Source organism: Vipera berus (assembly GCF_964194415.1).
Source record: "Vipera berus genome assembly, chromosome: Z".
Lineage (NCBI taxonomy): Eukaryota > Metazoa > Chordata > Lepidosauria > Squamata > Viperidae > Vipera > Vipera berus.
This window is the reverse complement of record NC_138205.1, coordinates 15,516,507-15,543,406: the sequence shown is the minus strand read 5'-3', so window position 1 is coordinate 15,543,406 and position 26,900 is coordinate 15,516,507. Positions and strand designations below refer to the sequence as shown.

The following is a 26,900-nucleotide window of genomic DNA, read 5'->3' as shown; positions in this document are numbered from 1 at the left end:
ACATAAAGGAGCATGGGTGAATGAGGGTAACTAGTGAGGATGAAAGGGATTTCTGTAAAATATAGCAGGGAAAAAAAAGTTAACATGCCAGCATGATGGTGTGGCCAAAACTCCCATCTATTTTTTTTATGCACATTTTGACCCTACCCGTACAAACACCCCTCGCTGCTACACCAAGATCTTTGAACCACTGCTACAGAATAATCAAAAGCTAGATTTACTCCATGCTTTGTTTACCTTTGGGAAATCTTGCAGCTTGGATCACGATTGTAGGGTTAATTGGGAGAGCTGTGATTTTCCGCTGTCCAGGACGGGAAGGTAGCTGCTAAAAGCACAAATCCTCCCCCTTTATCCTAAAGTGACAGGCAGAACACAACCACGTGCACACAAGGTCAGCATGCCGTGCCTGAAATTCAGATTCCCAAGACTGATTACAGGCACCAATCGGTCCTGTTGTTCCGCAATATTATGACATAAGATCCAGCAGATTTCAAACATCTGGCATTTTTTTCAAGGGCCCAACGGAACAGGAAGTCGGGACTTTGGCCATGCCAAGATGCTTGGCTGTAAAGAGAGGAGAATCTGCATTTGGGAAATGTACACAGTCACCTATCTTGGATGTAGACACAAGCCCTCTTGCCCACTCAAACACCAACCATCACCCCTTTCCTCATCTGGTGCCCCAGTGTGGGAGGTGGAATGAAACCAAGCTGTGTCTCCAGTTGCTTGCCAAACTGCCGGGATGCTGTTACCATGGGAATGCTTCCAGAATCCAGTTGCTAGGTGACGGAATTCCTTATCATGCAGAAGGACCGGAACTTTTGCAAACTGCCACAGAGGACAGATCTGCAGAGACACAGCAGTTCCAGGATGCTGGCTGTTGAGTCAGAAAACGTACTTCAGAAAGGAAACGAAGAAGCTCACGATTTCAAGCGAGGACAGCAACTTTTCAGGGCTGAGAAGAAAAGGGCTGTTGAAATGTGCCAAGGGCTAATAGAACAGAATATTTGTAGTTCAGGGTTCCTCGGTGCTCTCTGGGTTTGGGTCTTTTCTTGCAGACGTTTCATCACCCAACTAGGTAACACCATCAGTGCTTAGTAGGGTTTGAGAGAAAAGCCCAAGCTGAGAGAGAACCAAGCAACCCACAGTTTTAGCATCTGGTCTCAAAGAAACCTGCTTGAGCCCTGGAGTTCTCTCCCCCGCCCCCCAATCAAAAGACGAGACACTCTTTTTTTTTTAAATATTCAACATTTTTATTAAAAGATTTCTCACCCCACCCAAAGCCTCTCTCATTGGTAGCCTTCGAGAAAGCTACCACCTTTGCGTTCTCCTTCCATGCTTGCTCTCCTGTGTAAGATTCAAGCTTCCCCACCCCTCCCCTTTCTTTCTTTTTTTTAAAAAGTGTTTTATTTTCTAATACATTCCATAGGACACATATGTCTAAGTTTCCCCGCAACATTTTTCTTCATATATAAAAAAAGACATACACACACACACACTCACATTAGTTTTTAATCACCCACACAGAGGGAGACAGGAAAAGAAAAGGGGGGCGGCGGGGCAGCACAAACAAACAAAAACAAAAAAAAACAAAGAAAAAAAACCCAGGAAGAGGAAAACTGTACATGGGGAAAGTTATGGCACCAAAAACAGAAAAAAAAGATTATCATTATTATTATTATTATTTTTAGAAACATAAGGATTATTATAATACATCAAGCCCCTCCAGCCGTATCCCTCCCTGTTAACCCCATTTCTCAGTCCCAGGCAGGCAGGAGAAAGAGATCACTAAACGTCTTGAAGTCATCGGAAGATCCTTCCTCCTCCTCCTCCCTCCCACCCTCCCCTCTTAAACAAAGGGGGCCTGATTCAAGTAGAAAATGGACTTGCCAAATCTGGGAGAGGGTTCTGGGAAAAAAATCCACCAGACAAGTTGACAGTGGAGGCAAACTTTGGGCCCGAGGGTTGCGTTGGGGGAAAGGAGCACTGTGGAGATTTGGGGAAAATTTTTTTTGAATTAAGTTATGTTTGGTTAGGGAAGGAGATGTGCTTCAGCTGTCTTGCACTGGGGGGAGGGGGGGCAAAATTTCAGGTTTTTGTGCAAGAACACAAGTTTGAATGTTTTTAAGAGGAGGAAGAGATGAACTGTTTGGCCCTTCCGAGAAACTCCCGATATTCTGCTGTCCCAAATTTGGCCTCTTCCCAGTTTTGCACATGGGATATCTTGCAATAATACCCTCCTCCTACTGCTCTGAACGCTTTTTCTGGAAGCCTGGGTTTGAATGAGACAAACATCCTCTCTGCTCATTAGGACAGATGTCTCTTTCTAGAGCTCCAGAATTACTTCTCTTCCTACTCCCATTTTGAAGGGTTGAGAAACTTGAAACTTTTCTCTGGGGAAGAAAAAAAAAACACCAACCCCAAAGCTTGGTCCTTTGTGAAATGGGTAGCGTTTATTCTTCCTGTGCCTAGCTAATCTGAGTCTTATTTACAAAAAACAGCAGATGGGAGTTGGTGAAATCCTCACTTTTGCTCACTTTAATAACTGGTCGGAGTCAGCCTAGTTCAGGGATAGGCAACCTGGGCTCTTTTATGACTCATGGACTTCAACTCCCAGAATTCCTGAGTCAGCATAGCTGACTCAGGAATTCTGGGAGTTGAAGTCCATGAGTCATAAAAGAGCCCAGGTTGCCTACCCCTGGCCTAGTTAGATGACCTCCCAACAGGGCAAATAATTGTAACGCATACAAAACTAGTCTCAGAAGTTTACCTCAGAGGCCATCTGACATCTAGTTCTCCAAGGGGCATTTTAATTTACTCAACATTCTCCCACTTGCAATTTAAAACAGGAAAGTTCACCACCAGCTTTCCCATCATTATCTGCTGTCACTGGATAGGACCTTGACATTTTTCTCCGATGGAACTCTCTGCTGGATTAACTGCTAGAAGAAAAGAACTTTCTCCTGCGGCAGTCCTCAGTACTGGCCACCATATATTATTACTTAAAATCCAAACACTTCAGTGTCGTGAAGGAACGTGAGAGCCCATGCTTCACAATTTGCAAGCACTGCAAAGATCTCCCTACAACAGTCATGCTGATCCTGATGCCCTCTAGAGAGGTTGAGCTGTAGCTCTCTTTAGCCGTTCCTGGCTGGGGCTGATGGAAGTTGCAGTCCAACTTGTCTGGGGAACATCAGGTTGGAGAAGACTGTTGTGGTTTCTAGATTTTAGTGGGGAAGGGGACAGGAGGAGAATGAATCCCAAGTGACCCTCATTACCAGATTAACTTACCCTCGTGAAAGAAATTGGGTTTCAGTTCTCTAGTTCCTGTAAAATGCACACCCTTGCACAATATTGATTTCAGCCTTTCTTTTGGACAGAGCACCAAGGAAGGTCAGGCAAATCCACCAAATAAGAAAGTTACACTATTTAGTAAACCTTTCAATCGGCTGATGGGACCACTTCGGTCTCATCCTGATTGTTCTTAGGTTAATTAATCTGCCTACCTTTCAGCGGAAAGGAAGGGAGGCTATGTTTTTCAGCCCGGAGTAGAGATAGCTGGCATTCAACATCATTTATTAGGTCAAGTGGTCCCTGATCTCAAACCCTAGACAGACAGCCTTGAGGTTTGATCATACTGGGTTATTCTGTAATTTACAGAATGGATGTATGGCTTGAGAAGAAGAATGTGTAGAAAGGCAGGAAGAAATGAGATGACAATGGCACTGTGTACAATCTGAGCCAACCAAGTAAAATGCTCGACTCAGCTGGGTCCCTGAACTCTACAACCGAATCTCGTTATGTGCAAATATGAACCCGGGTCTGCAGAGCTGCAGATTGGAAGGGACTAACGTGAGCAGGGAAGGTGCCAAGTGTGTGAGAGGTGACAAATATGGAGAAGACAAAAAGGCTTGAAAATGGTAAGGTGGGCAAACTGCATCTAAAACAACTCGGAGGAGGTAATTTCATATCAAGGTTAGTTGCATCAGCACTAAGCTAAATCTCTTCCAGAGATCTAGATTGTGATCAGGGAACTAAATGTGCTATATGTGCGTGTTTGGGGAAGAGCTCCAGTCCAAGCCCCTTGTTACAAGAATTGTTAACTGTTGGATGCTTCTTCCATAAGAGAGGAGAGGGAGGGAAGAAAGACAACGTTATAAGATGAAGGGTTGACCGTTAACAGATGATCCCCAGACTAGGGTGGTCTTAGGGACACAGACAGTGGGGTTGTGGAAGGAGGGCACTGATTAATATCTACATTCGGATCATGATCAGGATAAAAAGAGCTGAAAACCCATTTGTTCTCCCCATCATGCGGGACCAGCATGATGCCAAGACACGCTCCAGACCTGGAGTAGGCCCGATTGAGAAAGAGAAGGCAATGCAGATTAAGAGCCCAGAGTAACCTGTCCTATACATTTCCCTCTCCCATCCGTGGGCTAGAGTTAAGTTAAGGAAGGTACACGGAAGCAGATTAAATTCTGTCATCTCCTTCTGTCTGTGAATTTGGACAGGAACAAAAGCCAGTGTCTATGCCCAAGATGCAAAGTTCTTCACTTGTCACTCTGAAAATTTCTAAGCATGCAAGATTAGCCCCACCATCAATGCAAATCCAGGATTTTCTCCAATTTCTAGGCCTGTTCGTTCCTCTCGCTAGCCAAGCTGACTGAAAGGAACCCCTGGCCTTGGGAGAGGAAGACGCAGGGTTTCTGGCTGCAGCAGCTCCCAATTACACCCACAAACAAGCCACAGTGCACAATTAAAAATTCTGGATTTGTTGAATTGTGGGTGTTTTTTCTTTTTCTTTTTCCCTCTTCTAAAGAGAAGAGACTATTCAGCCACACCCTGAAGAGATAACTTTATCTCCATTGCCGGAACACTATTCTCGGTCTGTCTTCATCTACAGATTGTGGCGACGCTGGGGGAGCAGCTGACAGCCATCAGGGACACAAGAATAGACTGCCAACATCACGTTCGCAGCTTCGATGTCTCTATCCATTTGGCGGGGGATAGGATACCACGATCTGAGGAGGTCCCAGCTATGCTCCAGAGGACGAGAATTCAACCTTCCATCTCACAGTCCAACCTTCTCCTGGTGATTGACAACTCAAAAGGCTACTGATGATGACCGAGAGCCTTCCACTGTGGTCCAGTTTCACAGCATCTCCCATGTTTGTTTGTTTTTTTAACTTATCGACCCCGGATAACATGCCCCGCCTCCCTCCCTTTTTCCACCAGCCAATCCCCCATTTGCCTCCAGCCAAGTCTCCCTGTTCTCTACCAATCACTTCACGAGTAGGAAAAATGTGACCCGTTGAGGATGTGAGAAGTGACGCTGGCTGAGCGGCTGATGCCCTGGTCCGACTGGCCGCCAGAAGCTGTGCGCCGCAGGGGTTGGGGGCTGTTTCTCAGCATGACCACATTGGAGCGGCCACTAGGAGCCGAGGAGGAAGAGGAAGAGGAGGAAGGAGATGAGGACGGGGGATGAAGCCAGGCGGAAGGGGGCGGGGCAAGCATGGGAGGCTGCCTCCATGCGTGAGGCGCACCAGCTGTATTCTGAACTCCATGGCTCCAATGGGAGCCGCTGCGGGGAACCGGGCGGGAGGGCCAGGGCTGAGGAGGGGCCGTGTAGCCTTGGTTGAAGGCTTCAGCTGGAATGCCTGTGAGTGCCATATTGCTGAATCCCAGACGCATACTTTCAGAGTCGAAGGCTTCTATCTCCCGGGCCTGGCGCTCCAAGAGGCTACGGATGCGGTCGGAGCGTTCATTCTGCAAGGCCAACATCTCCTCTTCGATCTGCAGAAGGAAACAGAACAACAACAACAAAAAATAATCCACCATGATCTCAAGTGGAAGAATCCACAAACACAACTTGCTCGGACACCAGGGCGGCGGTGAGAAGCAGCCCTCTGTCTCACTCGGTAGCCAACAAGGATGCGCTGCGGATAACCTTCAGTTTACGACCATTCGTTTAGTGGCCATTCAAAATTTACAACGGATCTGAAAAAAGTGACTGGCTTTCACACTTACGACCGTTACAGCATCCCCACGGTCATGTGATCAAAATTTGGGCGCTTGGCAACTGGCATGTACTTATGACTGCTGCCACCGTATTGTGTGTGTGTGTGGGGGGTGTCATACGATCACCGTTTGTAATCTTCCCAGCCGGCTTCCGACAAAGTCAATGGGAGAAGCCAGTTTAGTGAAGCCAAATTCACTAAATTCACATGATTCACTCAACAACTATGTCAAAAAGGTCATAAAATGGGGCAAGGGTAACCTGCTTTGCTTAGCAAGAAAAATTTGAGGCTCAGTTGTTAAGGAGAGAAACACCTATACCAAGATTATTGAAAACTGGATTCAATAGCACCCTGTCTTTAAGGCATGCAGGAAGTTGGATAAATTGCTTAATGAGGAACTGAGAGCTAGCACTTAACACTTATCTGTCCTAAATTAGAGGTAACAGAGATTTCTGGCACTTGTCCCCAAAAGAGGACGTGGGATGTGGCATCTGTATACTCAGATCCTCACAGTTTCAATCTTGAAACTTCATAGCTGAAACTAAAGAAGCAAAAAAAGATAACGGAGATAGGACGTTTAGCTCAGATTAATTTTTTTAAAAAAACCCACTTCAGAACAAAGCAACCCTATTTGCAAGAGATTTTGCAAGATTCTTAGGAACGCAAATTCCTCAGGAATCGAGGAATTAAAAGTGAAATAATTGCTTTTGTCATGCTAGAGCAGACATGTCAAACTCGCAACGTCACGTGACGTCACGCAACGTATCGGGGCGGTTTTTCCATTGCCGGCAATGGGGTAGGCGAGGCTTCTAGATGACGCGTCCGGCCCGCGGGCCAGCAGTTTGACACCCCTGTGCTAGAGTCTCAGGAGCATCACAGTCGGATCCCCTGCAAAGACAGGAGGAGCGTGTAATTGGAGTGCCCCGAATAATGCTTATTCCCAGCTTATTTTTCTATGTTAAAAAGAAAAGGAATTTTGTGCTTTATGAAAGCACAGTTCAGCATTGTTTTGCTGCCATGGCTGAAATCATCTTGGCTAGTAGGGAACAGGAGGTGTACGTCTCTTGTTATTCAGAAATGTGGACAAAACCTGAGCCACGAATGTCTCCGATTCATTGTAGGAGGAAGAGGAGTTCTAAATGCAGAATAGAAAAATGGCGTTTAAAAATGGTTGGGAGCAGAAGGAGAGAAGTAACTTCATTTCAGTAGCTGTAGAAGTACAAAGCTGCCACTGATCTGAAGAACAGAAAATAAAAGAGGATAATCCTAAAATTCCACTGAGTTTTTCTTACTCAAAGCAGCCATACAGATAGTGCTCGACCTGCAACCCTTTGTTTAGCAACTATTTGAAGTTACAAAGGTACTGGAAAAAGTTACTTCTGACTGTTCCTCGCACAAGACAATTGCAGCATCCCCACGGTCACGCGATCAAAATTTGGGGGCTTAACAACGCAGCATCCCAAAGTCACGTGATCGCCATCTGCAACCTTCCCAGCTGGCTTCCAGCAAGCAAAGTCAACGGGGAAAGCCGGATTCTCTTAACAGCTGTTGTTACATACTTCACAACGGCGGTGATTTAACAAACCACCGTGGCAAAAAAAGTTTACAAAATCACGTGGGACACCCTTAATAGCTGCCTTGCTTAGCCATGGAAATTCTGGTCCCAATTGCGGTCGTAGGCCGAGGTCCACCTGTGTGCAATCCTCCTCAAGCACAGTACAGGTAGTCTTCAGCTTACCACAATTCGTTTACTGACCGTTCAGTTACAACGACACTGGAAAAAGTGACCACTTTTCACACTCATGACCGTTGCACCGTCCCCATGGTCATGTGATCAAAATTCGGATGCTCGGCAACGGACTCATATTTATGACCGTTACTGGGTGCCGGGAATCATGTGGTCCCCTCTTACGACCTTCTGATAAGCAAAGTCAATGGAGAAGCCAGATTCACTTAACAACTGGGTCACTATCTTACGTTACTACGTTAAGCGATTCACTTGGCAAAAAAGTCGTAAAATTGGACAAAACTCACTTAACTTTCCAACAGAAATGTGGTTGTTAAGTTGAGGATTACCTGTATACTATTGTTATTCCCGGTCTACTTTCCATGGAAAACGAAAAGCAGGCAGGACTAACATTATCGAGTGACTTCATAGGCAAGAAGAGGCACTTCATGGCTCAAAGCACAGGAGAAGATCTGCTGAGTCAGATTAAAGGTCCAGGACAGGGGTCTTCAAACCTGGCCCTTTTATGACTTGTGGACTTCAACTCCCAGAATTCCTCAGCCAGGCACGCTGGCTGAGGAATTCTGGGAGTTGAAGTCCACAAGTCATAAAAGGGCCAAGTTTGAAGACCCCTGATCCAGGAGAATCCAGTGGCCTTTCTAAAATAACTAATCAGATCTCTCCAGGAAGCCAATGAAGAAAGCATTACTGACATGATGCCTTCAGAATGCTGTTTTCTCCTTCATGAATTCCCACTGAAGAAACCGTCGCCACACCCAACAGGAGCAAACCTCATAAAACACGTTTTTTTTTCTGTTAGTCTTCAACAGCCTGACAAGTTGGCCATTGCTAGAAACCCGGAGCTACCATCCTGTGCAGAAATGCTGGGACACTCTTGTCTTTCTTCCTAATAAACAGGATGATTTCTACTTCTTTTATTAAATTTGGAGGCTGCCCAGCTCCAAACGACTCTGAATAGCTGATACTTTAAAAAGCAATAAAGAACAATAAAGAGAGATTCCAGAATAAAAGTGGTTTTCATTCTTGATTGGTTTTCACACATACTTTAGGGAAAGCTGATCAAGCCCACACTTCCCAATTTTTCAAAAAGGAATTATCTCTACGCTACGATCAATATGAACACCATTCAACCACTGTGATTTTTTTTCTGTTCCAGAATGTAGTTCACGGGGGAAAATATTGTCCACAAAGCCCAGAACAGCTCATCTCAAACTACAGCGTGGAAAGGCTGAGCGCCAAAGAATTGAGGCCTTTGAACTACAGTGCTGGAGAAGACTCCTGCGAGTCCCTTGGACTGCAAGGCGATCAAACCGGTCAGTCCGAGAGGAGATCAACCCTGACTGCTCTTTAGAAAGACCAGATCCTGAAGTTGAAACTCAAATACTTTGGCCACCTAATGAGAAGGAAGGACTCACTGGAGAAGAGCCTAATGCTGGGAAAGATTGAGGGCAAGAGAAGAAGGGGACGACAGAGAATGAGGTGGCTGGATGGAGTCACTGAAGCAGTAGGCGTGAGCCTAAATGGACTCCAGAAGATGGTAGTGGACAGGAAGGCCTGGAGGAACATTGTCCATGGGGTCGCGATGGGTCGGACACGACTTCGCAGTTAACAACAACAACAAAATTAAGAGTGCTGATTCTCACAGGGCCTCTGAAGTGATTATGGATTAGCAATGGGTAACGTCTTGCCTGGAGACACAGTCTGAATGTCAGGTCTCAAGGACGAGGATTCTGTTCTAGACTGCCAGGTGGGGACAGTGAGGTCCAAAGGCAAAAGAAAAAAAGAATCCAGGAATGTCGGTGTGAGGGGTCAAAAGGGGGTATCGGAAAGTCCTCTGTGGCTCAGGCCCTGCCCCAAACCCCCGAAGCCCCACCCACTTTTTAAATATATGGTCTTCAGCAGATTCTTCGCGGGACTGTAGCACTCAACAGAAAAAGCTAGTTCATCTTTAGTTTAGTACTAAGAGAATAAATAGCTTAGATTTGCATGGTGGAGAACAGTTCACCTCTGGGACCTCTGAGTGAGATTGAAAATGGGGCCATGGAACTGGGTAGGTGGTGCAATCTCTCTAGACCCCAAGCTCCACAGCTTTTCCTGGAGTCAGGGAGAGCAGGAAATACTTACCCTTTGCTCTAGGAGGGCCCTGCGGATAGACACCCGCTGCTCCAGCTCCTTGATCTCACGTTCGTGCTGGGCCTCGGTGTGGATCTTGATTTTGCTCTGATAAGCGTTCAGCAGCTCAAGCTCCTGCTGCAGCTGCATCCTCAGGACTTGGTATTCTGCCTCTTGAGTTTCATCCAAACGCAGCTAGGAAGAAAGGAAGAAGGCAACGTAAGGCCCTGCACCACAAAACCCATCCTTAGGATAGCATGGCTCTTAAAAGGACAGACTAGCCGGGCCTCAAGAGTCGTCATAATCCATGCTTCCTATGCTTCTGGAAATGGTCCCTGGCCTCAGACTATTACAGGGGACTCTGTTTGGCCTGTCTGCTTTGCAAAACTGCTGCTGGGGGTGGCCTTGCAACCTCAAGATGATTATATATCAAAACTCCTGTTGGTGGTTGACGACGGCTAAAAATTCAGCCAGCTGAGCATCTCCTATCTCAACGAAGGAAAATGGGTACCTCTGGGATTTGTCTATTCTGTTTGGGAAGCATCTCCTACCTGCCCCAATAAAGAGTCCATTTTAATACCAAGCAACTGCGGTCATGTTCACGTTGCTTATGGAGTCAGGAGATCAAAGCTTGATATTCGTTACACAGCTATGGCAAAGGGAACTCTATTAGCCCCAGAACCTTAAAACTAGCCACCCACCTCGGAAGGGGTTTCTTTAGGAGTGAAGATGCTACAGAGAAAGGCATGCTTCGGAGCCCTGTGAACAAGGGCCCCATTGCACAATGGACATTGTGGTTTGGCAGCCAGCCTCTTTGCAAGGAAGCCTTGGGGGGACTACAGTTTTGAGAGCAAGCAATTACGGCTCTCGTAAAATGTGGGTTATTCTCAGCATCTTCTCTTCCGTGGTTCTTTTTTGGGGGAAAAACAAGACAATTAAACTGGTATGAAATCAAAGCAATGTTTTAAGGATAAATCAATCTCTCGGGCTTTATCCAAGGTAGACAAATTCTACCTCAAGTGGTCAACCCATAGCCAATGGGATTGGTCATTTTGTGTCAAACTTTTGCTGGCCAAAGCTGGGGGAAGGAAGGGGGATGAGGACGGGAAGAAAAGAACTGGGGAAAAAAAAGAATTGGTTGGGGGTCTAGGATTCAAAGCATAGTTGGAAAACGCTCTTCCCCGTGGATAGAGGAAGGGCCGATTCCTCCCACCCAGGGGGAGGGCAGCGCGGGGTACCTACGGCCTGGGTGGAGAGCATTTCATTGATGCTGTGGTCGTACTGCTCGGCTAAGATGGCCAGCTTGCGGGTCTGCTCATCCTTCAGACGCTTGAGGATCCCCTTGTGCTCGCTCTTTGGGGTGGTCTCCAAGAGATGGTTGCGAAGGGCCTTGTACTGCCGCGTCTGGATCTTACAGGTGTCCTGGAACTGCTTTTTAATTTGCAGTTCTTTGGACTAGGGTAGCAAGAGGAGGAAGAGGCGACAAAGGGGGAAAACAAGAAAACAAAAACAACAATGCCAGTGACCAGAGGAGGGAGAATGAGAATTGCAAATAAAGAACAAATGCAAAAGGAAGAAAGGAAAGAGAGAGAGAGAGAGAGAGAGAGAGACAGGAGCACGTATTAGACAAACAACTCCCACCAGTGGGGTTTTGGTGGGAATAATAAACTAAGTCTAGTTTTACCTAGTAATTTTTACCATTTTCATGTTCCCACTTCAATCAAAGTAGCATCAATATGAAATAAGTTTCAGCCCAACCAAATAGCTTTCATGGAGTGAAAAGATGCCTCCTGTGTCGTAGCTTGATGAAAAATAACAGAATAACACAGTTGAAAGGGACCTGGGAGGTCTTCTAGTCCAACAACCCCACCCCGGTAGGAAACCAGGGCTAGGCAACCTCGGCTCTTTTATGACTCATGGACTTCAACTCCCAGAATTCCTGAGTCAGCATAGCCGACTCAGGAATTCTGGGAGTTGAAGTCCATAAGTCATAAAAGAGCCGAGGTTGCCTACCCCTGCCCTACACCATTTCAAACAAATGGTTGTCCAATCTCTTCTTGAAAATTTCCAGTGTGGGAGCATTCACAGTTTCTGGAGGCAATCCACTGGTTGTTTTAACTGTCACGAGTTTTCTCCTTAAGTTCTAGGTTCTTCGTTCTCTCCTTGATTAGTTTCCATCCATTGCTTCTCATCCTGCCTTCAGGTGCTTCGGAGAATAGGCTAATCCTCCCTCCTTTATGGCAGCCCCCGCTATCGTGTCACCCTCCAGTCCTTCCTTTTCACTAGACTAGACATGCCCAATTCAAACTAGAAACATCCCAAATGGGATTTGCCTCATGAAAGAACAGCGCAGTCTGTCATTGGCTGACATTGCCCGTGAGGCAGCTTCAAGTAACAGGACCAGGAGGGTTTTCTTTCTGCCTAAGACCCCATAAGGGTTAAATGGCATAAGGCTGCATGGGGAAAAAAAACACCAATGGAACGAGTTGATGAAGAAGCTTCATATATGCCATTATGCGAGGATGTCCACTTGTGGAATCAGTAGGACAGTGGGAACAGGAGGGGAGACCCGCTAGCAATTCTCTACAGAAGGTGCAGGTAGTCCTCGATTTACAACCCTCCATTGAACGACCATTTAACGAAGTTACAACGGCTCCGAGAAAAGTGACTTACAACCAATCCTCGCACTTACGACCGACCGTCACTGCATTCCCAATGATCCAAATTCAAGCGCTTCGCAACCAACATTTATTGCCATGGTGGCAGTGTCCTGGGGTGATGTGATGTGACCTTCCTTGCTGGCTTCCGACAACGCAAAGTCAATAGGGGAAGCTGGATTCACTTAATGACTGCACGATCCACTGTTAACAACTGCAGTGATTCGCTTTACAACCGTGGCAATAAAAGGTTGCAAAATTGGGTATGGCGTACTTAACAACTGCCTTGCTTAGCAATGCAAATTCTGGTCCCAGTTGTGGTCGTAAGTCAAGGACTACCTGTATTATGAACTGAGAAGCAGCTAAAGGATTCTAGCTAGTTCTCCCCAGTGCCCTTGATTCTATTTCCTATTTATCTGTGTTTGGCCGATGACCAGGTGACAGCCAAAGATGCTCCAGGAGAGAAATTTAACCAGGAGCCTGCTTGCTCAAAAGGTTTAAAGCTTGGACAAACATTCAGTAAATATTTGCTTGTTTGTTTCTTCCCGAGTTATCGATGATCATTCCTGAATATAAAAAGCACAAATGAATGATAGGCCAGATTCTGAACTACACACACACACACCTTGGCGTGTGCGAAACAACTGCGCGTTGGATGTCTGTGGAGATTCTCAGTCAACCGACAGTCTGTTGGCTCAAAGGTGCTTTTTTTCCAAAGGCCACTGGACTGGTTTTTTGTTTTTTTTTCCTTCAGGAAGAAGTACAAAACGTTTCCTTTCTCATCCAAGAAACCTCATCAGTTCTGATGGCGGGGGAGGTATGGGAGGATATAGGTCAGTGATGGCGAACCTTTTAGAGACCCAATGCCCAAAATGCAACCCAAAACCCACTTATTTATCACCAGGTGCCGGCCGGGCGTGGCCACGGTGGTCATGGCGGACTGGGTGGGCAGGGTCAGGATGGCAGGGGCCAGTCCCTCACTATCTCTGGAGCACGGCACGCATGCCCACAAAGAGGGCTCCGAGTGCCGCCTCTGGCACGTGTGCCATAGGTTCCCCACCACTGATATAGGTCCTGATCAGATGGTGGGGGTAGAAGGATTGCATTTCTTTGAAGTCCTCTGGTCATGAACAGTCTTCCCTGAGAGCTTTCCAGGCCATTTGGGGGTTTATCTTTGCCCTCAAGAGTCACCTGAAACAAGAGCGCAATTGGTTGTGGACCACTTACCTCCAGTCTACAATGCAGCCCTTGCAGCAGTTCCAAGAAGTCTCCACAACCAATTGCACTCTGATTCCAGTCAGCCTGAGGGCAAAGATAAACTCTCAAGTGGCCTCCATAGCTCTCAGAGAGAGTCCTAACAAGCAGATGACTGCAAAGAAACACAATCCTTCCATTCCCCCCTGCCCCCCCCCGGCGCCCATCCAGTCAGATCCTATCCCCAATATTCACTCAACTGTCAGTACCTATCCTTCCATTTCCCCCACCCCACCCGAAAAATCACAACTAATGAAGTTTCTTGAGTGAGAAACGAAACATTTTGTTCCTTCTTCCTCAAGAAAAAAAAAACAGCTTTGAAAAAGCAGCCTTGAGACAACTGTATGTTGGTTTTTCTAAAAAATGCTAAAGCGGAAAAGTTTCAGGAAATTTTTTCCCCCAGTGCAAATTACCATAATTGCATAAAAAAATGACATCATTGCATCTCTACCTCACGGTCTAAATATAGATTGTAGGTGATATTCTCAACACCCATTCCCCAAAGAGCTGGTGGCTGGCTCTTCATCCTCTATCATCCTGCTCTGCAACAGAAAATATTCTTCATTCTCATGTTCAGGGGTTGGGAAGTTTCTACAGGATAGTTTTTGAAGACTTAGCTCCGCTGGGGGGGGGAACCTGCACACCCTTTAAAAATGTCTGTCCTTTTAGGTCTTCTAATCTCAACATTATCTAGGTTCCTTTCAAAACACATGTTGGAGAAGTGGAAGGAAGGGTGAGAAGGCAGTTTCAGCATTAAGATTTCAAATGGAAATTGACATCACATTTTGCCTAGCAAAACCAAAAAGATGATTATTTTTTTAGTTATCGACAGAACAAACTCGGCTACAGGCTGATTTTGAGAGACAAGAGTCTCTCGTACAAAATGTTAGGATGGACCCCAAATTTCATGCATTTGACAAAAATGGACTTGCAGTTACGAAGGACAAATGTCATTAAGGATTTTTAAATTTTGGAAAAGTTCGGTTCTTTGGCTAGGCCTTTTAGCGATTTATTGGTTTGTCAGCCAGGCTAAAAAAAACAACAAAAAAACAAAAAACCAGTCACATCAAACTATTCAGTGCAGAATTTGAACCACCTACTATAGTTTCAAATGATTCAGGAAGAATGCTTACACCAGTTTTTCCAATTCGGTGCATTCCAGTTATGTGTGGACTACAGCCCCCATTATCCATGCTAAATTGACCACATGGAAAGCACAAAGCAGGGAAGGCTTTGCACAAAAGTTGATGTATCAGGCAGGAATCCACTTGACTATCACAAAACGTAATGCAAGAGATGGGGCTAGTTCAAAGTACTTTTTATATATATACAAGCTATGTTTCCAATTGCGGTGTGAATTTTGGATACGCAGAAGTGAACTTTTGAGCTGCCAAGGAAATGCTATTCTCTTTTTATTTAAACAGTCTAATACACCCCAAAGCTCATATTGATGAGCAAAATGTTTATTTCCTTGCATTTTTGATGATATCCCTCATATCAAAACCCACTTAATCACCTGTAATTTATGCTATGCCTAACTGCTTGAGGCTTCTTGCCTCAAGAGCAATCTTTTTCATGGCTACAATCTTTCATCACTCTTTGGACAACATCTAAAATGACCCCAAACCACAAATGGTGTGGGGGAAAAACTGTCTAGATTACACATTTTTCACCTGTGTATGTTATTTTAATTCATTTCATGAACACCTCATATGCTTGAGAGATCGTAGAGAGAGAAATGAGGTACTAGGAATTAAGGCAGGGGTCTTCAAACTTGGCCCTTTTATGACTTGTGGACTTCAACTCCCAGAATTCCTCAGCCAGGTACTCTGGCTGAGGAATTCTGGGAGTTGAAGTCCACAAGTCATAAAGGGGCCAAGTTTGAAGACCCCTGAATTAAGGTAACACTGGAATGTGGAAGAACAGACCTCCACTTACACCCTCCAAATAATTTTACTTTTGGAAATCTAAAAGTACATCACTTGAGGATGTTTTGTGGCACAGAGTGCATGAAAATAGACATATAGCCCAGTTTTTAAGTGCCCTATTTTCTTAAAAATCAAATCACATCAAACTCAAAACTCACAATACAGAAGTGGTGACTTGTGGTGCAGAATTTTTATTTCTTTTTCCTTCAAAATTTCACATGCATCCACAACAGGGAAGGGAGAAATAAATAAACCACAGAAGAATGTCCCCCCACACAAAATGGGAGAAATAAATTAAAAATATTTAACATAGTTTTTTAAAAATGTGAAGATAAGAGGAAAAAAACATAGTTCAAACACACAAAAAATGGGAATACAAAGTACATTATTAAAATGGACAAAATAGAATCTAGATTAATGAAAACAAGTTTGGCCAAAAAAAAAATAAAGGTTAAAAGGAATGCTAAAAAAAAATACACAAATCCATGGATGATGCAAAATTGGAATAAATTAAAAAAATCACAGATGAACCAAAAAAGGGAGAAATGCAAGGTATGTGCTTTATGCAAACATGGGACCAAAAGCCAGAATCAATGAACATGGAATTATATCTAATTTAGGATAATCTGAAATGTATTGATGGGTGAGGCTGCAAATTGGGAGAAGAGAACTAGCTACAATATGAATGGATGTAAGAAACTGAAAAAATACGTAGAAATGCTTAGAAGTAACCGTTCTAAAATTATGCTACCGAAATAAATAGAAATGAAGACCGTTTTAAACTGATTTAGCTCTATAAAACCTGGTACTGCCTGCAGTTGATGAAGAACTCAAAAAGACAAAAAAATCTTAGCCACAGCAAAGCCAATTTTCTTAATTAACTGCCATTGAAACAAATGAAGTCAAAGTCTCTTTGTGGTCAGTCACATAAACACCCTGAGTGGGTTAAAAAAAATATTGACTCTGTGATGATAAGATTATATAGAATTCACTGAACCTTTGGTTTTATTCCCTACCAAATAAATAAAACTTCTGAAAGCTAGTTAACCAACAAGACAACAAATGCAAACTAAACTGGAATTTTATACAGCAGCTTCCCCTTAGTCTTTGGCAAAGTCATCCCAATGCAGGGGATTTCAGGATGTCACAATTAAAATGGATCAAGATACTGCACTTATAGGATAAATATCGAGAGGGTATATCAGAAGAGAGGGACAGGCTGTGATAGTGCTTACCTGCTCAAAGTTCAAAGAAAAAAAAAGGTGGATCCATACAGCATTTGGGTTTGCCAGAACTCTCTAGCCTGGCTATTAATTGGATGAAAAAAATAGGCCTCTCCTCCCAGTGTGACAAGGTCACTAAGGAGCAAGCTGCTGGCGACAAGAACGGCATACTAGCCACTGAGGGGTGTGTGTGTCTGTCTCTCTCTCTCTCTCTCTCTGTGTGTGTGTGTGTGTGTGTGTGTGTGTGTGTATGTATGTGTGTGTGTGTGTGTGTGTGTGAACCCTTTCACCTTAAAGCAGGGGCCTTCAAACGTGGCCCTTTTATGACTTGTGGACTTCAACTCCCAGAATTCCTCAGCCAGAGTACCTGGCTGAGGAATTCTGGGAGTTGAAGTCCACAAGTCATAAAAGGGCCAAGTTTGAAGAATCCGCCTTAAAGCTTAAGGAAATGGTTCTTGGAAACGATACGGGAACAAAGTTTAAAAGAAGTATAAAAAGTGAAGGAAAGGGGTCTGTGATGTTATGAGGCAGTTCCCCCAAATGGGGCACACCATTCCTTGGAAAATAAGGCCTATCTGGTCCCTGGGAAAGATAAGGAAAATGGAGTATCACAGTTCTGAGATCTGTCTCTGCACTTTAGAGATGGTCTAGGTCAGGGGTCCTCAACCTTGGCAACTTTAAGACTTGGGAATTTAAGTCCACAAGTCTTAAAGTTGCCAAGGATGAGGACCCCTGCTCTAGGTTTCCAGTTTTGTAAAAAAAAATAAAAATGAAAAGGCTGCCCTCCTATCTATAAGGCCTGAAACCACACTGGGGGAAGCATTAAAAGACAAAACAACTTTGGTTTTTATGTAATTTAAAGAGGCTGCCTATGCCCTGGCTGCAGGAGACATTCCTACAGAAAGTTAAATTTCATATTTAGCCATTTTTCTTCTCTTTGACCAAAATGCAACTGCCTACGCTAAAGCAAACCACCTCAATGCCAAGCCATTCACTTCAAATGCCAGCATGTGGTTTCTCATTTAAAAAAATGAAAGGAAAAAAAAACGCTACTGGATGGCCCATTATTGTTTCAAGTGAAAAAAAAATCTACAGCAATAAGCTGTCATTTTATGAATTTCTCCCATTTTCAGTCAAATTGTATTGTTTAAAAATTGTTAGTGCCCCTTTCCTCCCTCCATAAAAAAATTATATAAAACTTACCAACCTACCCACAAATACAAATATGTACATTCAAGTTCAAACTTTTAAAAAGGGGGATTGTTACATATATGGTGAAAAATGGTAAATATATATATATATGTGTGTGTTTGTGGAAACATGCACACACACACACATACCAATCAAAGGTGGAAATATAAATGAACGGCGAAAGAATCACTTAAACTAGGCAAAACACTCAGGAGCTGAAAAATGTGCGGTTTTCAAAAACATGTTTAATTTCTCAAGTTTTCATTTCACCGTAAAGGGGGGGGTTCTTTTTTCTCTGTGGCAGATGAAGAACTAATGTATTTTAGCAGGAATTGGAACTCAAAAGCTTTTCAGAAGGTAAAAATGGCTTGAAATGAAAGCAGGTATGTATCTCCTCACTATGCAAGAGATGCTGAAGATGGGAAAAACAGCCATTACTGGATCTTTTAAATAGGGCTTATGAGAAAGAATTTGTAAGGATGGAACCCCTTTTATTGGGGGGGGGGGGAGAAAGCAAACTTGGAGCTGAATGTCTTATCCCAGATGATGGAAATAGGAAATATTTGGCCCTCCCAAACAGCTGACTCAAAAGGGCATCAGGTGATTCTTTCCTCGTTGACACAATGAACACAAGACAACCCTCCCCCCCCCCCGCACACACTCCCGTCCATCCCCAATCTGTAAACAATCAGAGCTTGCACAAGGTTTGGTTCTCCACTGTGCCCATATTCAAAGTTTCTTTTACCAAACACGTCCTGCCCTTAGCTTCCTGGTAACAAGACAGCAAAACATCAACAAACCTTGGAAGGAGGAGGGGAAAAAATATATGACTTTGAGCAGGGGTAGGCAACCTCGGTTCTTTTATGACTCACGGACTTCAACTCCCAGCATTCCTCAGCCAGCCATGCTGAGGGAAAAGGGAGAGGTTTCCAAGCTGAGCCATGCTGGCTCAGGAATTCTGGGAGTTGAAGTCCATGAGTCATAAAAGAGCCGAGGTTGCCTACCCCTGACTTTGAGAGTAAATACTGGAAAAAGTGCTTCTGTCTGATTGCCCAGAATTCCAGAAGCTGGCCCCACGGCACGGAATATTGCATGTAAGAGTCAGGGTGCAGCAATTCAACCGGAATGGCTCGTTTCACAATGTTAGGCAAGGGGTAGAAACCCAAGATCCTGAGGGGCCGTTATCTCCAGGGCTTCCTGACAGATGGGGACACACGCACACGACCGCTACTTCGAGTCAACCGTCTCACTGGCTTGCTGGAATGGCCGCCGGGCCTTGCCGCACGGGCCACCAAGCAAGGGATACGGCTAGGCCTTTCCTCCCTCAAGACGTACAAGCCCTTGAGACAGCGGAGCATGGAAGGGGGCAGCTGAGCGCAGATCACCTTGGTGAGAATCCTGTTGAGGGTACGGATCGGTGTGGCAAGGAGAGAGAGGATCCAGTGGTGCCAAGGCAGGGGTGGCTGCCGCTGGCGGGATAATACCGGGATACGACTCCGGAAGTTGCCTTTGTTGGTTTTGGGGAAGAGGCGGAAGAGCCCCTGTTCGCTAACCAGCCCCAGGCGCTGCAGGATGCGGAAAACCGGGCGTGGGAAATGCAGGAGAGCCAAGAGCAAAAAACGACGGGCGTGGCGGGGGAATCCCTTTAGGGTACGCCTTGCCAGGGCCCCGAGGAGATAAAGGGGCAGGAAAATCCAGGGAGAAGCTAAGAGGTAGGCGGCCAAAAGGATGACAGGAACGTACAGGCGCCCCCTGCTGGCACTCAACCCCACCACTCCCACCGTACCCCCCAACTTGATAAGAAGAAGGAAGGAGGAGCCGGAGAGGAGAAAAACAGAGTGCAACAGGGTGTATGTAACCCCCAGGCCCACTAAGAATCCTTCGAGGGCCAGGAGGACATCTTGAAAACTGCCCCCCTGGGCCCAGAGCGCAGCGAGCAAAAGCAGGAGAGTGGGGGCACAAGGATAGGCAGAGACCAACAGGGCCAAAGCCACACAGAGAACATGGGGCAAAAAGGTTGCCACGGGAAGAGGCCCCGGATGGGACTTGCCAGCCCCCTGTTGACTGTAGGGATCGTCACTGGCTGGGCAGCCGTCCCCAGATTCTCTCAAGGACCCCTCCTCCAGGATAGTGGGGAGAGACTGAGTGTACAAATCCTCTTTGCACAGAAAAGGTTCTAGCTCATCGTCAGCTTCTTGGCCATCAGGCTCGGGAACACCTGGTCGCCCCCAGATTGGCAGCAGAGCCTCAGAAGCGTCTCTGCAGCCATCCAGCTCTCCAAGGAACGTCTGGTTGAGACCTACATCGGCAGCTCCCTTGCTGTATACGTCTTGCTGTTTTAGGCTTGCCATAGGATAGTCTACAATCCACCCTTTGCTGCTTGAACCTAAGACATCGCGATCCTCCCCGTCAAGCCCCAGGCACTCCTGTCTTTCCTCCAAAATGGCCGCTTCCTGCCCATCTGGAATTATATCTGCCAGGTAGGGCCAATCTGGCTTCACCTCCCCGCAATCTCTTATTTCTGACGTCAGAGACTCTACGCCCTGATCGCTCAAGCCTAGAACGCCCTTTTGCGACCACTCTTGGACATGAGACCCAGCATGCACAGCTTCCAGCTCTGGAGTTTCCTCCTCTTGACTGCATTCCTGGACCATCTGTTCGTGACTGTCTAGCTCAGGCTTGAAAATGTCCTTTGCATGTGCGCACTTCCCTAAAAGGTCTGGATATTTTATTCCCACGCCTACTACCTCAGCTTCGCCCCGAGTCAACTCCAAAACCTCTCCAACACGTGTGCCATCATCTGGATCATCATCACAAACACAATCCAATTCCAGGACATCCAACTGATGTTCTTTGGGATCTAGATAATCACTAGGCACATATTCCAAACCTGCCAGATGCTCCTGATCCCCTGCCACACTGTCACAAGGATCATGCCCACCCAATAGGTCCTCTCCAAAGTCTAGACTTCCAGCTTCATCTCTGTCCATTTCTGTCACCCCTGAGTACCCCTGCCCTGACTCCAGAATTCCCACAACCTGCCCTTCCGGGCACAACTGGCAGCAAGGCGGGGTGTAGGTAGCACCTACTTTGAGGCTTTTAGGCTGTTGCCGGACCTCCATGGCATGCTTCTGGCGCAGTTCCTGTTCACGGCGTTTATTGTATTCCAGCTGGTTTGACAGCTCAGTTTGGTGTTGCAGACGGGTCAGCTCTGTGCGGGTACGCTGGACAGTGTGAAGGTGACGAAATTCCAACTCCTGGGTGGACTCATGCTGGCGCAGCAACATGGCACACTCCAGATCCTTCTGTGTTTGTTTCTTGTTCAGTTCCTGGAGGCGGGGGATGGGGAAAGAGAGTGGTCAGAATTGTCACGTTCCATAAAGAATATCTATGGTTCCAAAACATTCGACATTTTTTTCTTTCTTTTGTCCAAATACTTCCAATGACTTCCCTCTTCTCTAATGGCCCGACAACTCTTTTTCATTGCCCTTGGACAGTATCCTATTTATATTAGTGAACAATGAGAGATTAAAACCAGAAGTTGTAGCCTGTAAAACTCAGCCTCGCAGTTGTTTCTAATCCTTATGGTTTGTGAAAGAGGTCAGAAAAACAGTCATCACCTGAACTCAGAAGGATGCAAGCGTGAGAACTGGATTTTAAGTGTTTAGAGAGCTGGACATGCGGTTGAAATGGAATTAATTCATTTCTTGTAATTCTCTTCATATAGAATTGCTTCATTCCTAGCCACTCACTGCGTTCACCCTTACACAAAAGCAGTAATCTACAGTTAATGGATGGATTTGAATGATTAGGGATACACAGCTGTGTGTGTCCCTCCCCCATCATTTTTAACCTCTTCTTTTTCCGTGTCAAAATTCATTAGTTTCTCAGAATATAAAATATAATGGGAAACTAGGGGAGGGGAAAAGGAAAAAGTGTGGAGTAGAAAGTGTTCCCCCCCCAACCTCCTCTTTTTGAGGTGGTGGTTGAGCTACATCTTCATCCGGCTTTGGAGAAAGAGTTATCTAGCTACCTTCCAATCAGGCTTTGGAGTAGGACACACTTTTAGACTTGAGAAAGCATTGGCTACACCTGTTGACCGCTAAAGGAGGGAACTGGGGAGGAAAATCATTCTAGCTCTTTTTGGTCTCTCAGCAGCTTTCAATACTATCAGCCATGATATCCTTCTGGACCATCTAGGGCAGGGGTAGGCAACCTTGGCTCTTTTATGACTCGTGGACTTCAATTCCCAGAATTCCTGAGCCAGCCATGCTGAGGAGAAATGGAGAGGTTTCCAAGCTGAGCTATGCTGGCTCAGGAATTCTGGGAGTTGAAGTCCACGAGTCATAAAAGAGCCAAGGTTGCCTACTCTTGGTCTAGGGATTGGGAGTGGTTCTCCTCCTCTCTCTGTAGCTGGGTTTGGTTGGTGTTGGCAGGGAGATCAAGCCTGAGACTTTTGACACACAGGGTGGATTAGATCTCAATGTGCCTCACACAATATGCCTCACATCTACTCCAATGTAGTATCTATGTAGGACTGCATTGATTTGGGGTCAGATATGATGACTGATTACGATCTCCAACTGTTACATCTTGACTCTGGGCTGACCAGGTGATTATCTCAAGGTCTTGTTCCAGTCCTTGAGGCTGTGTAGATGTGGATGGGTAGAAACACCCAACCCTGAGAAGACCAAGTGGTTTTGAGTATGTGGACTACCCAGGTCTGGAGATATTCCATCTTTAGTCTTGAAAGGGCTAATACTTCCCCCTTTAGGACTGTGGTACAATTTGAAGATCTTCATGCACTCACAACTCCTGCTCAAACAGCTGGTGGCAGTTGTGGCCAGGAATACTCTAGCTTAGAAAGCTGCAGTTACCAACAGACTTCCAGGTGCAATTCAAGGTGCTGCTTATACTTCTTCCTCTCTCTTTCTAAAACGTTCATTTCCATAACCTTTAACTGGGTGAAATGAGGGTTTAAGCAACTATTTTTGAACCAAGGCTCCTCAAATGGATTAATTGACATGTGTCCAAAATTTGAGACCCACAGCTCCCATGGAATTGAAGTTTGGCAAATTTAAAAAAAACATTTCATGACATCAACATTATCATAAAACAGTTTATGACATAATACATGTCATAAAATATTTCCTGTGCTGATATTTTGATTGTCCTATACAGTTCAACATGGGCAATTTTCTCAGTGAAGACACTACATTAGACCTTCTGTCATTCAGGAATCTGGTAAGGAAACATCTCTGAAAGGATGACCTGATGGGTCACTGGCTGTCTAGTTACCTATAATGTCCTCTGCGGCATGGCGGATTATCTACTCATCCCATGTCTAGGCAGAGTCAACCTGTTCTGGTTCCCATTTATTTAGACCATGTGATCCGATGGGACCAAAAGAGTCTGGGCTTGGTCTTTCTAAAATCATCCCCCCAAGATTCATATAGCCTCCAATCTGGCACAATTTAAACCACCTCTTAAAACCTGGCTGTTCTCCAGGGCTTGGACTCAAGTTGATGGCAGACTCCTCTTAACTGGGCTGTGCTATTTTTCTCTGAACTGTTTCCGTATGGTTTTGTACTGTAATAATTTTAAATGGTTTAATATTATACCCTGTTGAGAGTTGCTATGGAATTGGGTGGCCTAGCTTCATTTAATTAGTGGACATTTCGTTAATAAACAAGTCACAAAGAGCTTGCAAAGGCAGACATTCAAGTAACCGTCCATTAGGCCAACTCTTTCCAGAGAGATACGGGTGGGAAAAATGGGCACACAATTTAGCCTGCCCAACACATCCACCCCTCAGAGTACGTCCCCTGCAGTTTTGCTTTTCAAACACAGACCAACCCCCCCCGCTTCCTGCTCCCACCAGGCACCAATTACTGGTCCCCACCTCCCGCAGCAAATCTTGGTCCAAGTTATGGCGTGCCAGCAGCATCTTGCGTTTGTACTGGCGGCACTGTAGCTCCAAGTATTGCCGCTGGCGCCGCAAAAGGTTGGCCTCTTCTTCGGCCTGATAATGTTGCATGTTCTCTTTTTGTCTCAGCAACCATTCCTGCTTTTCCCGCTTGGGTGTGCTCTGATTCTCCTGCAGCTCCTGCAAAAGGAATAGAGGGGGGAAAAGTGAACACTCCTTTGTTGGCACATTGGGCTAAGCTTTGGTTGTTGAAGGGCAGCATGTTCGCTAACCGAGTTCATCCAACACGCTAACACACAATGCAGTACACCACTGAATTATGGTTAACGTGACGTGCAAATTTAGATGTGGGGAAGTCCAGTAATCTCCCCTCCTGCATTTGTGCACAAGACTGGAAAAAACTGTGGGTAGATTCCTTTCAATTTGGTCAGCCCAGGGATTTTGGAATACAGGTCTCATTATCTCTAGTTCACATACCAAGACACGTATTGGGGAAAGCTATCTTGACAAACAGTTCATGGCTGGAGGTAACAGAATTCCAAAAGAATGCTTGTAAAATATACCTGTGGGCAAGTGTTTTGTTTCCTTTTTAATATACCATTTTGTTTTTGTCCCGGAGCAACAACAAACGTGGAGGACATAAAACCACGACTTTCGGAAATGGCTCCCCATTTTTGCCATATTATGATGTTTGCTCTGCATATAAAAATCCTTATTGTAGAGAAACAACTCTATGATATTTCTATCTTTCTCTTCAAAGATACAGGCTGCATACTTAGGAACTGTCAGCATGACAGCATAAATCTCACTTGGTTATTTCTGGCCTTCTAGGACCTGTTATTTTCCACATATTCCTAAAGACCAGTTGAATATTTTATCTTCCCCTAAAGAAGGAATTTACAGCATTACATATGAAATAAAACAAATCAAAACAAGAAGAGAACAAATTGTGGCAAGAATTGCTAGAAGTTGGGTGGCATGTAAATTTAACTCATCATCATTGTCGTCACCATTGCTATTATCTCTGAAAGGCTTCATAGTCACAGAGGTAGGGGTGGCAAATGGAACTTTGGAAAGTCAGCTGCCAACTATTATGCGATAATGAACTTTTGACTTCCTGCTGCTATGTTTCACCATCCTTTAAATCAGGATACCTCTTTCAGCTGCTCTTTCCGTAATTTATATTGGCGCTTCTGTGATTCAAGTAAGTTGCCCAACTCCTTCTTCTGTTGACCCAAGATATGTTGCTGAAATTTCTTCTCTTCAGCCAGGGCAGCTTTTGCCTGCAGAAGTGGGAGGAGTGGTCAGGGTCACCGATGATGGGATTGGAACAGAAAGACAGCTTAGCCATGCCTAGGCTTGCATGCATGCTGGCAATTTTGTACATAGTCAGAAGATAGCAACAGCACTTAGACTGAAGCACCACTTCACAACCTTTGCCGCCCTCTCTAAATGGTTTAGAGTCAGCCTATTGCCCCCAACCATCTGGGTCCTCGTTTTACCGACCTCGGAAGGATGGAAGGCTTAGTCAACCTTGAGCCGGTGAGAATCGAACTGCTGGCAGCCAACAGTCAGCAGAATTAGCCTGCAGTACTGCACTCTAGCCACTGCACCACCACAGCTCATCCAAAGGGGGAGGAAAAACTAGACATTACTGCACATGTGACTAAGACATGTCTGCCTTAAACCATCCTTTAGAATAGAAGTCCCCAAACCCTGGGCTGTTGGGAACAGAGGGTGAGTGCACAAAGCTTCATTTGCGGACATGCAGGATTTAGGATGCATGTGTGAAATAACTGCCCCTTCCCGAAACCGCTAAAGCCACCAGCAACAGTTAGTGGAACCAAAAAGGTTGGGGACCCCTGCTTTAGAGAGAATTGGGATTACTAGTATGGGAAAGTGTACGATTTGACCTCTGGGAAGAAATGGCAAAAGGCAGTGGAATGAAGAGCCAGTGAGTAGATTGTCTCTTTGTAATTCCTCTCTGGACAAGGAGAGAACTTGAGATTGCCCACAAGCGCTCCCAACAGTTTGCTTCTCAGGAGGAGACCACAAGACTGCAATCCCTGGTAGACTTAAAGCTCTGTGAGATGAGCTATCTTGCTCAACTTACAATTGGAGCTATTAAGGATGGTGGGTTTGCATATTTCTTTATCTAATCACTTTTGGAAACTGCTTGTTGACTGCCGTTCAGCTATTAGGAATCTTTGGATTAGCTAGTTTTACAGCACTGGACGAGTTTCCTTCGATCCTTAGTGAAAAAAGAATTAAATACAAATTTAAGGACTTAAAATAATTCTTTTGGAATAAACAGCAAAATATGATTAAAATGTTGACTTTGGAAAGTTGCAAGTCAATGAGGGGCCAAAAGAGATTTGAAGTAAAATCTGGGAATTAATTGTAAGAATCCTTCCCCTGGGAAGATTATTTTGTTTTGAATTCTCCTAAAAAAATCATGATGGAGTAAGACTGAAAGTTTAACATTAAAGCGAACTAAGAGGAGCTAAATGATTATAATTAAAAAGGAACTTAAATTTGAGTTACTAATGTAGAATGAGGCAAAAATTTTAATATGGGACACACTGAAAGATTGTCTTGAACAATGTCAACTTTACAAGTGTCTGCCTCTAGTTAGACCAGGGGTCTTCAAACCTGGCCCTTTTATGACTTGTGGTCTTCAGCGTGCCTGGCTGAGGAATTCTGGGATTTGAAGTCCACCAGTCATAAAAGGGCCAAGTGTGAAGACCCCTGAGTGAACTATTTCAAGGATGTTAGGAAAGAAGAACAGGTTTTACTTGACAAGACTGAGACTGAGCTGAAAGTGGATTTAAAAATGACAGCT

General features: G+C 45.0%; 1 protein-coding gene across 2 annotated transcripts in view; it reads right to left on the bottom strand.

Moving 5' to 3' along the window:
- Positions 1–1,852: 1,852 nt before the first annotated feature.
- LOC308679131 (serine/threonine-protein kinase TAO2) overlaps positions 1,853–26,900 on the bottom strand; it is a gene marked incomplete at its 3' end in the record, with an annotated part of 47,699 nt that continues 22,651 nt past the window's right edge. Inside the window, exons 15-20 of one of the 2 annotated variants that reach the window (XM_081346405.1) lie at positions 25,213–25,341; positions 24,035–24,238; positions 21,222–21,461; positions 11,122–11,334; positions 9,892–10,074; positions 1,853–5,796 (exon numbers count right to left, since the gene is read on the bottom strand). In XM_081346405.1, coding sequence (XP_081202531.1) covers positions 5,290–5,796; positions 9,892–10,074; positions 11,122–11,334; positions 21,222–21,461; positions 24,035–24,238; positions 25,213–25,341 — 1,476 coding nt within the window. Of the gene's footprint in view, positions 5,797–9,891; positions 10,075–11,121; positions 11,335–19,313; positions 21,462–24,034; positions 24,239–25,212; positions 25,342–26,900 lie in introns of those variants that run through there. The other variant, XM_081346404.1, reaches the window with a different exon arrangement.